This window comes from Myxocyprinus asiaticus, chromosome 39, assembly GCF_019703515.2.
Source record: "Myxocyprinus asiaticus isolate MX2 ecotype Aquarium Trade chromosome 39, UBuf_Myxa_2, whole genome shotgun sequence".
Taxonomy (NCBI): domain Eukaryota; kingdom Metazoa; phylum Chordata; class Actinopteri; order Cypriniformes; family Catostomidae; genus Myxocyprinus; species Myxocyprinus asiaticus.
The window spans coordinates 22,555,178-22,567,913 of record NC_059382.1 but is presented as its reverse complement, the minus strand read 5'-3'; the positions used below and the strand labels follow the sequence as shown (position 1 = coordinate 22,567,913).

Genomic DNA, 12,736 nt, shown 5'->3' with positions numbered 1-12,736 from the left:
ATGTATTTACCATTGACTGTGAGGTGAACCCAGCTTCCATTATGGAAGGTGTCGTACTGCTGTTCCAGCATGAGTACCCTGCACTCGTACCAGCCCTGGTCTTCCGAGCGAACCTGGTCAATCTGCAGAGAAGCTTTGCCATGTAGACTGGCTCTCCCTAAAAGAGGCACAAAAGCAGAAGTTAGCATGGGACTAATGCAATTCAACCGCTAGTGACAAGACTTCCAGTTTAAAGCTGAAATATGTAATTTCTGCAAACAAAATTGTAAAAATAATCACTGTTTTTTTTAAACAGATTCCAGAAAATCCCCTGCCTTCCACTGATTGTACAAAAATATAGTCCTGCCCCAAACTCACTGGGTTGAGCCAATGTTGCTGTGTTGGGCTGGACAAACATTCAAACATTCCTTAAACAAACAAAGGAATGTTTGAAAGCTCCACAGTGCCAAAGTGTTACACTTTGGGGTGAAATCAACCTACAAATGTCTTACTTATAGTTGTCTCTGCATATTAAGCTGGAATACGCAAAATAATTTTGCACTAGAAAAATTGCACACATCAGCTTTAAAACATACAAAGACAAAAAAAAATAAAAAATACAAAGTGGCAGCTACTCCATCCCAGATGAGCCCCTAATTATGTTATGGCCTCAACCTGAAGTCTTAAAATTAGGACCCCATCTAGGGTGAAGTTGCAACATAATTGGGGGCTCGTCCGGGATGAAGTAATAATAGATTTTATGTTGCATCTTATGTCAAATATATTGCATCCAAAAATGATATAAGATAGACAGCCACATGTAGATGACAATTAACTTGAAGTAGTGTTGGATCCATGCATTGATGTAAATGAAAAAGCTAGATACATTTCAGGGTCTATAGTTTAATCTGCTTTTGTTTAAAATGATTTGGTCTTACTCTGCCAACACTGCATAATGCAGTCTATGCCGAAACAGGAAATTTATGTTCTAATTAACTGCCTGTGTGTAATGTTTGTTGGTGGAGATTATTTTTAGATGTTATCATCAAGAAAAACCCACTATTGCCCTTGTGATTACACAGTTAATCACTCCAGCATATAGAGACTATAAGAGAAATTAAAATGCCCACTGAATATTAAAATAGTACTGTAACATATTGTATGAATTTTATAAGCTGTATAGCCTTAGTTTACAGTCACAAATGATTGAGTACCAATGTATAACAACTCTGAAATCTATTGGGCTGTAGTGTTTTTAATACTTCGGTTTCACCCATGGTTATTTTGCACTTCACAAAATGATAAAATGCTAAGCAGTCAACCAGTATGTGAAGCAATGTATAACATTACTAGAAAAGTAATCTTCCCCCAATTTCAGCACTCCTACACTATCACATGAAATGCATACTGTACTTGAAATAGAAAAGAACAATGTATCACTGCTCACATCAGAGTGTTACACTTTCTTTACTAAGAGGCTTAGCAAACACTCTAACAATACAAACAGTCATGGAAAGTAGGTAGCCAAGCATTTCTATGACTGAACTAAGCCATTCCAGAACCTCATGCTGCCCAATAGCAATCCAGAAATCTCTCATTTTCTCATTTTGAAGACTTTAGCTGGGATTTAATGCCTTTTGAAAGTTCAGGGCAGTGTTTAGTGGGCAGAGATTGCCTTAGTGTCTCAGACACATGTATTTATGCTCTGGCTGGCCTTCATACTTCATACTGCTGTGTACTGAGAAGTAGATATCATAGCCCTGGGATCACAGCCGTACCTGGGAGAGGAAACAGCAGGTTTCCAGAGCAGAAAATCAATATGGCACGGGGCAGATGAGGCTGAAGTCTTGCAGTAAAAAAATAATGCCTAAAAATCACAGCTATTTTCGTGCAGGGTGATAAAGGGCTGATAAGATTGAGCGTCGGTATCAAAGTTAGAGAGCATCTTCATGCTGAATCTAACAGCAAATAAAAGGCATTCTCAGAGCCCCTGTAAGCAGGACTGCATTTCTAGCCAGGACAAAATGTTCTTACAGCATTTCACAATGCATTAAATTTTGGTTGCAGTTAGGTTAAATGTTGATGTTAATTTGAAATTTTATAGTAGCCACCTCTACAAATAAGATAAATAAATACATTTATAAAATAATGAGTATGGTTACTTGCACATTCTTATACCGATTATGCTTAATAAGCCAACAATGTGTGTGCTCATGTAAATGCATTAAACGGCTGTATCGTTCTGTATTGTGCAAATTGTACCAACATTTCTAGTTGTGTCTTTAGCATATTTTGGAAAATAATGATGAATTATTCAAAAACATTTTTTTGGGGGGGGGGGGGGGTATTAAGCCTTATATTTTTATATATTAACAGGACTACTTACTCCATTGAATTTTTTTCAGTCATTTAAACTACACAGAGTTTAAAAAAATATCTAGCCTAAAAGAAATTGATGCAATGGTTGTTATGTTATTTATTTATTTATTTTTATTATATATGTTATTTTATGTCATTTTATTATATTTCACTTAATTGTTCTTTAGTTCTTGCACACCCAGTTTTCTCTTGGCACACCCAAAGTGCTGTTTCTGGCTACGCCTCTAACCTAAGTGTGTCATATCATTTGCCAATAATGAAGATGATCTTTATTCAGTTTATCTCATGTGCAGCTTGTGACTGACTACTGCAGGTAAAAATATTTTCCAACCAAAAGAGTATCAAAACACTTTGTAGCGATAGCTTATTTGAAAACACATAAAAAAGTACCATGGCATTACCATGTTTTTTTTGGAAATGGCCCATTACCTGAAAGCACCCTATGAATACAATGGTATATGAATATAGTAATCATATATTGAAATACCATGGTAGTATCATGGTATTCTGTGAATTACCTAAATGCACCATGTAAATACAATAGTTTATGAATATGGTAACCATACAGCATATCAAAGTACAATGGTAGTACCATTAAAACTTTAAAGAGCCATGTAAACACAGAATACCATGGTATTACCATCTGATACAACAGATATCAAAGTGTTATTGCCCAGGTGTGCTCACACACACACACACACACACACACACACACAGACACACACTGGCCTCTGAAGAGAAGCTACCAGTACATACAGATATACAATAGCTAGACACAGAATTACAGGATAAGATGAATAGCATATGTACGTAGAGTTGTTAAACAGGAATGTACAAAAGAAATTATGTTCAAATGGGTTTGTACAGGTAGTAATATATAAATATGAAAAATATAATGTAAAAATAGTGATTATACATATTGAACACATGGGTTTATATGGGTAGCTTGTATACATTTGAATTTACATGTTTTTTTACATGCACATATATTTCTATTGCACTACACTGTATACTGTATTTCAATATACTTTACTATGCTATACCATGGCTTTGATAAAGTTCATGTGAATACGGTTTTTTTAGATACACAACTTTATACTCTATGCATCTGATTGAAAAAAAATGAAGTATTTTAAATGTAGCAAGCTACTTTTGGCAAGTAGCTTGTAGTCTAACTTGCTACTTTCTCTGAAGTGTAGCTTTTAGCTTAGCTAACTTTTCTGTTACTTGGTAGCTTAGCTAGCTACATTTTTTGAGTAACATGCCCAACAGTGCTGATTGCTCCATGCACAATATGCATGACACTAATTTCATCATCAGCATAGTCCGGGCGGCATGGCTGGGTGCGGTCTGATCTGACAATAACAAAACAAAAACATTTTCACAACTAAAAAACAAACATCTTTACATTGTAATTGTGCTAGCCGGGTTTCTAGCTTTAAAACTATAAGCTTAAGAGACATATTCTGTGCAACATTCCGCAGCACTGAACACTTTGAGGTTCATTTAAGCAGTGGTTTTATAAGGGCTCATCTTCAATGTTTTTAGCAAAGTACGCCGTGCTCAGAGAACACAGGGGCGTTCATTAGGCAAACTTGTTAGGTGCTTAATCACCAAAATCCTGCTGCTGGCCTCTTACCAACACTGACTGGGGGATGGATTTGCATACAACATTTTAGGGAGCCACAAATAAGCCCGTCCTGAATGAAAACAATCTGCCTCTAGCTAAGGATCACTTTAGGAGAGCTTGTGTAAATCACATCTAAACTGCTGCAATGATTGCCATATAGATTGTCCATCTGCAAGACAATGAGGACTTTAATACAGCAAATTAGCTGAGGAATCAGACCCAAAGTTTAGGCAGTAGCCAACAGGGAGAAAGTTTGGGAATTTTTACTGTAGAAAATTGCATTTTGAGTTACAGTAATAGCCTTTTTGAGTTAAATGGTAATTGTGTGCAGTCCAGCCTAACTGTGAGACTAAAGTCTTGTGGTGGAGAGAAGCAATACACAATGAGCTGCCATGGCAACACTTTAGTACACACAGGAGACAAATATATAAAGTCACACCGCTGGAACTCTGAAACTGAATATCAGACCTCACATCTAATTTAAATGTGATAAGGCCACAACCAAATAGTGGCATGAAAGTTAATTTTCTCTCTCTTACTTAAATCAATTATTTATCTTATGGGAGAAGAGAATTTATGAGAAATTGTGATGTAAATTAAAAAGTCAATTCCACTCCATAGTGCATGCCCCCCTTGGAGATTCAACCTCTTATTTCCATTCGGAGAGGGGAAGAATTGTCCAATTAAACAATTCTACTCACATAGTAGCTCTGTTCTAAAACATAGTAACATAGTACGTAAACAGTAGTAAGCTACCTACCTATAAAGCATTTAAGGCATCATTAGTGCACTCCTGACTTAAACACTGTTTCAAAATGTAGGCAGAAACACTATGCTACCTTCTAATATAAATGCTATCTGCAACTCCACAACCCCAATCTCAGCCATATGCATATATATATATATATATATATATATATATATATATATATATATATATATATATATATATATATATTAGGGCTGCAACTAACGATTATTTTGATAATCGATTATTGGGACAATTATTCGACAATTCGACGATTATTGCAATGATTAATCATTAGCTCTTAACCTATTATTCAGCTTGTGCCCCAACTTAAAAGGTTGTATTAAATGTGCTTACTAACAATAAAGAGGACAAAATCATCTTTTAAAAATACCTCTAAATGTCATTCACTGAATTAAAGTTTAATTCAGTAAAAAAAAAATCACTGCAAAAAATTCTATTATCAAGTCTTTTTGTCTTGTTTTCCATTTAAAATGGTCTAAAAATCATTAAAACATGTTACATTTACTTGAGAAGCAACATATAAGATATTTAGACTTGTATTTTGTATATATGTGTATTTTTTCACTTGATTATACTTCTGTGAGTGCAGTAAAGACAAAATACACTTATATTCAAGATCTATTCTCTAAAAGCAAGTCTAAATATCTTATATGCTGCTCAGCTGAATGCATCTTTTTTTAAAGGATTTTTAGATATTTGAAAATATTTGTATTTTTAATATTATATTCAGCATTCTCAGATAACAATTTTTTCTTCTGCAGTATAGCTGCTAAAAAAATGTACATTGTTTTAAAGGAGATTTAGATATTTCTAATGGAAAACAAGCCAAAAAAAAAATAAAAAATCAAAAACATATTTTGTTGCAGTGTATAATGCGGCGAAGACTACCCTCTCTCTTTCTGTTCACTTCAATCCATTTTTAACTAAAAATAAAAATAAAAAAAACCTCTCTCGTATTAATAAAGCTGCATATTGCCAATTTTCTTCACGATAAGAAATGCACAGTGACATATTATGATTCAATAAGTCGCAAGCCATCACGTTATAATCTAGCTCCAGCAAGCAAGCCTGAAGGACGAGCATCCCTGCGCCAGAGTGTGCAGGGTACAGTTTCAATCTCTCCCCCTAAAATCAGGACATTTGCGCAACTCATAGAAGAGGTGCTGACCGCACAGAGAAATGCCAGTTCCTCAGTTTGTAGTTATTTACACAATCTGCTTCCTTATTATTTGAACTTTAATAAAGCTATAACGCATTCAATATAACTGCATTTAAGATGTAACGCCAGGGCATTTCCTTTAAAGAGCTCCGGCTCCACTTATTCCACAACAAGAGTGCTTCTGTATTTACTTATTTGGTATTTTCCCTCATACTTTGCGATCTACATCACCTGAAGCTGTTTGGAAAGTTTAGAGTGCATCTGGACTGTGAGCTGTATCTTATTCCTCTCCTCAGTCAGGCACAAACCACGGTGCTGCTCTCGCGCATCATCGTTAGAGTTGAATGTGATCTCATGTTACATTAAATGAGATCAAACAACTATTCGACAATGAAAATTTTTGTTTCTAATTGTTTCTTAGGGATGTAAAAAAATATTGTATTGTACAATATGACGCTCACTATACAATACCATATGTATCGTACGATACATAAACAAAATTATTATAGTGTAATTAAAATCAAGCAGCGCAATATTGAGAGCTGCGGAACAGTCTCCTCCTCAGAGAGTCGGCGCTAAGAGCTCACAGGAAAACAGAGCAACACACACTCTCCCTTTCCTGTTAGGGTTTCCAATCGATTCTCCCCACTCAGTGATGCACCCACTGAGAATCATGTTGAAAGAGCCCTAATAATTGGTGATTCTATTGTAAGGAACGTGGAAATAGAGACTCCAGCCACCATTGTTAAATGAGTTTCCAAGGCTCGGGCGTCTGACATCAGATCAAATTTACAAGTTCTGGCTAATGCTAAACGTAGATTTTCTAAAATTGTTATTCATGTCGGCACTAATGATGACCGGCTTCGCCAGTCGGAGATCACTAAAGATAATATTATCTTTTTGTGTAAGGTGTGTGAACTTGCAAAAACGATGTCAGACACTGTAATATGCTCAGGCCCCCTCCTTGCTTGTCGTGGTGATGAGGTTTATAGTAGATTAGTGTCCCTGAATGGCTGGATGTCTGAGTGGTGTCCGGAGAATAGCATAGGATTTACAGACAATTGGAAGAGTTTTTGGGGTAAACCTGACCTGCTAAAGAGAGACGGACTCCATCCCTCCAGGGAAGGTGCCGCTCTCCTCTCTAGCAATTTGGCTCATAGTCTTAATAGTGATAGTATCTGACTAACTAGAGCAGGAAGCAGACAAACTGGTTAATCCAAACATCTGCTAGCTGCCTTGAGACATCACACAGGTCACATAAACTACAACACATAGAGACTGTATCACCTAGATATCATATAGAGACTGTGTCTGTTCTCTGAACTACTAAACACAAAACTCTCACTGAATAAAAAATATTAAGGTCAACCTTGAATAAAACAAAAAAATAGAAGATAAACATCATATAAAATAAAAAAATAAAAATAAAAATCAAATCACTTTATTGTCACACAGCCATATACACAAGTGCAATGGTGTGTGAAATTCTTGGGTGCAGTTCCGATCAACATAGCAGTCGTGACAGTGATGAGACAGTACCAATTTACAATAACATCAAATTAACACAGCACAATTTAAACAGCTGATATACACATAATTACACTCAACAATATACAAATAATAACATACACTATACAGTATACAATACGCACTATATAGATACACATTATTCAATAAAAATAAAAAATAAAAATATATAAAAAAGTATATATAGTAGTATATATAGAATGTACAGTATTGTACTGTATTGACATTCAGGCTGTCGGTTGATAGTCAGTTGTTAAGAGAGAATATAATATAATAATAATATAATTTATGACAGTCCGGTGTGAGATAAGGGTAATAAAGTGCAGTGCTGATGTATTTTGATTGTGGGAGATCAAGGGTTCAGAAGTCTGATTGCTTGGGGGAAGAAGCTGTCATGGAGTCGGCTGGTGCGGGTCCTGATGCTGCGATACCGCCTGCCTGAAGGTAGCAGTGAGAACAGCCCATGGCTCGGGTGGCTGGAGTCTCTGATGATCCTCCGAGCTTTATTTCACACACCGCCTTGTATATATTTGCTGGAGGGAGGGAAGCTCACCTCCGATGATGTGTCTGGCAGTTCGCACCACCCTTTGCAGTGCTTTGCGGTTGTGGGCGGTGCTATTGCCGTACCAGGCGGAGATGCAGCCAGTCAGGATGCTCTCTACAGTGCAGGTGTAGAACCGTGTGAGGATGTGGCGGTTCATTCCAAACTTCCTCAGCCATCTCAGGAAGAAGAGGCGCTGATGAGCCTTCTTCACAACGACTTCAGTGTGGATGGACCATGTGAGTTCCTCAGTGATGTGGACACCCAGGAACTTGAAGCTGCTGACTCTCTCCACTGGTGCTCCATTGATGGTGATGGGACTGTGTTCTCTGTCTTTTCTTCTGAAGTCCACCACAAGCTCCTTTGTCTTACTGATGTTGAGGGAGAGGTTGTGCTCCTGACACCAGTGTGTCAGAGTGTGCACCTCCTCTCTGTAGGCTGTTTCATCATTGTCAGTGATCAGACCTACCACTGTCGTGTCATCAGCAAACTTAATGATGGCATTGGAGCTATGTGTTGCCACACAGTCATGTGTGTACAAGGAATACAGTAGTGGGCTGAGAACACAGCCCTGTGGGGCTCCAGTGTTGAGGGTTAGTGATGAGGAGATGTTACTGCCTATTCTAACCACCTGGCAACTGCTTGACAGGAAGTCCAGGATCCAGCTGCACAGCGAGCTGTTTAAGCCCAGAGCCCTGAGTTTCTCATCTAGCTTGGAGGGCACTATGGTGTTGAATGCTGAGCTGTAGTCTACAAACAGCATTCTCACATAAGTGTTCTTTTTTTCCAGGTGGGAGAGAGCAGTGTGTATTGTAGATGCAATGGCATCATCAGTGGAGCAGTTGTTGCGGTAAGCAAACCGCAACGGGTCAAGAGAGAGAGGCAGCACAGAGCAGATGTAATCTCTGATTAGTCTCTCAAAGCATTTGCTGATGATGGGGGTCAGAGCAACAGGACGCCAGTCATATAAGCAAGTTAGTTTTGATTGCTTTGGAACAGGCACAATGGTGGATGTTTTAAAGCATGTGGGGACTACAGAAAAAGAGAGGGAAAGGTTGAAAATGTCCGTAAAAACACCAGCCAGCTGGTTCGCGCACGCTCTGATGACGCGGCCCGGAATGCCATCTGGGCCCGCGGCTTTGCGGATATTCACCCGTCGGAAGGATCGGGTTACAACCGCTACAGAGACGGAGAGTGAACTAACCTCTGTAGCTTCGGCCGCGAGAGCGGTGTTATTTCCCTCAAAACGAGCATAAAAAGTATTTAGCTCATCCGGGAGAGAGGCAGCGGTGTTCATGGTGGAGTTTTTATTCCCTTTAAAGTCCATGATGATGTTAATTCCCTGCCACATGCTTCTAGAGTTGGTGGTATTAAACTGTCCTTCAATCTTGCTCCTGTACTGACGTTTTGCTGTTCTGTTGTTTATGCTCCTCCATGTTCCCGGAATTAAAAGCGGAGGTCCACACATTAAGTGCCGCGCGAACATCGCTATTTATCCATGGTTTCTGATTCGGATAGATCCATATTGTTCTGGTCGGAACCACGTCTTCCTCGCACTTTTTGATGAAACACATTACGCTATCAGCGTAAAGCTCGATGTCGTCATCAGAGGCAGACCGGAACATCTCCCAGTCCGTGTGATCAAAACAGTCTTGTAGCGTAGAATCTGATTGGTCCGACCAGCACTGGATCGTTCTGAGGGTGGGTGCTTCCTGTTTCAGTTTCTGCCTGTAAGCGGGCAGAAGCAGAATGGAAGAGTGGTCCGATTTGCCAAATGGTGGGCGGGGGAGGGATTTGTAGCCATCCTGGAAGGGAGAGTAGCAATGGTCCAAAACCCGGTCCCCTCGTGTGTTGAAACTAATGTGCTGGTGGTATTTTGGTGCGACTGATTTTAAACTGGCTCTATTAAAGTCCCCGGTCACAATGAATGCGGCCTCAGGGTGCGCGGTTTCCTGCTTGCTTATACTCCCATACAGATCCTTGAGTGCCCGGTCTGTGTCGGCTTGTGGCGGGATGTACACAGCAGTGATAATGGCCGCTGTGAATTCCCTCGGTAGCCAGAATGGTCAACACAGAAGCATGAGAAATTCCAGATCAGGAGAGCAGAAAGACTTGATAGAATGGACGTTCCTCTGATCACACCAGGATTTGTTGATCATAAAACATACTCCACCACCTCTGCTTTTACCTGAGAGGTCTTTTGCTCTGTCCGCTCGGTGCACGGAGAACCCCGCGGGTTCAATGGCTGAGTCTGGAATCTCCGCAGACATCCAAGTTTCCGTAAGGCAGATAATGCAGCAGTCCCTCATCTCTCGTTGGAAAGAGATCCGCGCTTTCAGCTCGCAGAGCTTGTTATCCAGAGACTGAACATTTGCCAGTAGAATAGTGGGTAGCGGGGGTCGATTTGCGCAACGTCTTATTCTGATGAGAATGCCGGCTCTGTTTCCCCTTTTCCTTTTGCGTTTCCGCGGCCGGGCAGCCCAGACAAAGGGCTCCGCTTGCGTGTTTGTAAACAGCGGGTCGGCATTGAGGAATTTGAAGTCCGGTTTATGGTGTGAAATTGCTGTACCAATGTCCAAAAGTGTTTGTCTGTCGTAGACAATAAGGCAGACAACATCCAAGACAAAAAAACATAAGAATTGTGAACAAAACAAACAAAACACTACTATGTTGTGTCGGAGCTCGCAACACAGCAGCCATACTTGGCGCCATCTTGAGTCCAAAAAATGTAGGGCTACTAAACATTAGATCTCTTTCTACCAAAGTTGTACTAATTGTAAATGAAATTATTACAGATCATAGTTTGAATGTGCTCTGTTTGACTGAAACCTGGCCTAAACAGGATGAATATATTATTTTAAATGAATCTACTCCCCCATGTTATTGTTATAAACATGAGCCTCGTCAAGGAGGAGGTGCTGCAACAATTTACAGTGAAGTTTTTGGTGTTACTCAGAGGACAGGATATAAGTTTAAGTCTTTTGAACTAATAATGCTTAATGTGACACCGTCAGATATAAATAAAAAACCTCTGTCATCTTTTGCCTTTGATACAGTATATAGATCACCCTCTGGTTTCCTTGGTGAATTTTTCTATCAGATCTAGTAGTAAATGTAGATAGAGCTTTAATTTTTGGTGACTTCAACATTCATATAGATAATGAAAATGACACATTGGGATTAGCAATTTTCGATTTTCTCAACTCTCTTGCAGTCAGACAAAATGTGACAGGACCAACTCATCGCCATAATCATACGCTAGATTTAATTCTGTCATATGGAGTAGATGTTGATACTATAGAAATTCTACCGCAGAATGATGACATCTCAGATCATTACCACGTCTCTTGTTTATTGCGATCAGCTATGTCACTCAATCTACACCACGCTATAGTTCAGGTAGAACTATTCTTTCGACCATTAAAGATATCTTCACTAATAATCTTCCAGAATTGTCTCACTTACTCAGTAAGACAAAAAGTCTAGAAGAACTTGATGTAATAATAGAAAATATAAATACAGTCTTCTCTAGCACTCTTGATAGCATGAAAGAAATCAGCTCGGAAAATGGAGCGCAAGTGGAAGAATACAAAATTAGAGGTATTTCACGGTGCATGGAAGGATAGTGTCTGTAGCTACAGACAGGCACTAAAAGCTGCCAGGTCAGTGTATATTAGCAAACTCATAGAAAATAACCACAACAATCCTGGGTGTTTATTCAGTACGAATAGATAGAATAGAACCAGATATTCCGCCGCAGAACAATATTAATTACTTTTGAATAAATTGAAATAATCAGAAATACAATTTTAACTATGCAATCAACTTGTCACAGCACCTCAGAAAACAGTGTCTTATAATATTCCTCACGAGCAACTTCAATCCTTCGCTGTCATAGGCCATGAAGAGCTAACAAAACTTATCAAAAAATCAAAAGCCACAACATGCATGTTAGATCCAATACAAACTAAAATCTTAAGAGGTATTCCCTGTAATCTCAGAACCTCTTCTTAATATTATTAACTCCTCGCTATCTTTAGGACATGTCCCATGAACCTTTAAAATGGCAGTTATAGAACCGCTTATTAGGAAGCCACAGCTTGATCCTGGAGAACTGGCTAATTACAGACTGATTTCAAATCTACAATTTATGTCAAAAATACTAGAAATGTAGTGTCCTCCCAACTATGTTAATTTCTACAGAGAAATGGTATATATGAACAATTTCAGTCAGGATTTATGCCCCATCACAGTACAGAGACTGCACTTATCAGAGTTAAAAAATGACTTACTCTTATCATCTGATCGCGGCAGCATTTCTCTTCTAGTGCTTTTAGATCTTAGTTCTGCCTTCAACATTATAGATCACGACATCCTCTTGAATAGGCTGGAGAATTATTTTGGCATTAGTGGACTTGCATTAGCATGGTTTAGGTCCTATTTATCAGACCGCTGCCACTTTGGATGTGTAAACGAGGAATTGTTAAATCAAACAAAAGTTAAGTATGGAGTGCCACAGGGATCAGTTTTAGGGCCTCTGCTTTTCTCCTTATACATGCTTCCCCTGGAAGATATTGTCATGAATCATGGAATAAGTTTCCACTGTTATTCCGATGATACCCAACTTTATATTTCTTCTAAACCCCATGAAAATTCACAACTCTCCAAATTAGTAGAGTGTATAAATGAAATAAAAGATTGGATGGCCAGAAATTTCCATCTACTCAATTCTGACAAAACAGAGGTACT

The 12,736-nt window shown here is 38.8% G+C and overlaps 1 protein-coding gene across 4 annotated transcripts in view; it reads right to left on the bottom strand.

Moving 5' to 3' along the window:
- LOC127429972 (protein turtle homolog B-like) overlaps positions 1–12,736 on the bottom strand; it is a 91,172-nt gene that overhangs the window by 58,789 nt on the left and 19,647 nt on the right. For all 4 annotated transcript variants that reach the window (XM_051679377.1, XM_051679378.1, XM_051679379.1 and 1 more), the window contains exon 3: positions 11–157. In XM_051679377.1, the coding sequence (XP_051535337.1) occupies positions 11–157 (147 nt within the window). The remainder of the gene's footprint in view (positions 1–10; positions 158–12,736) is intronic.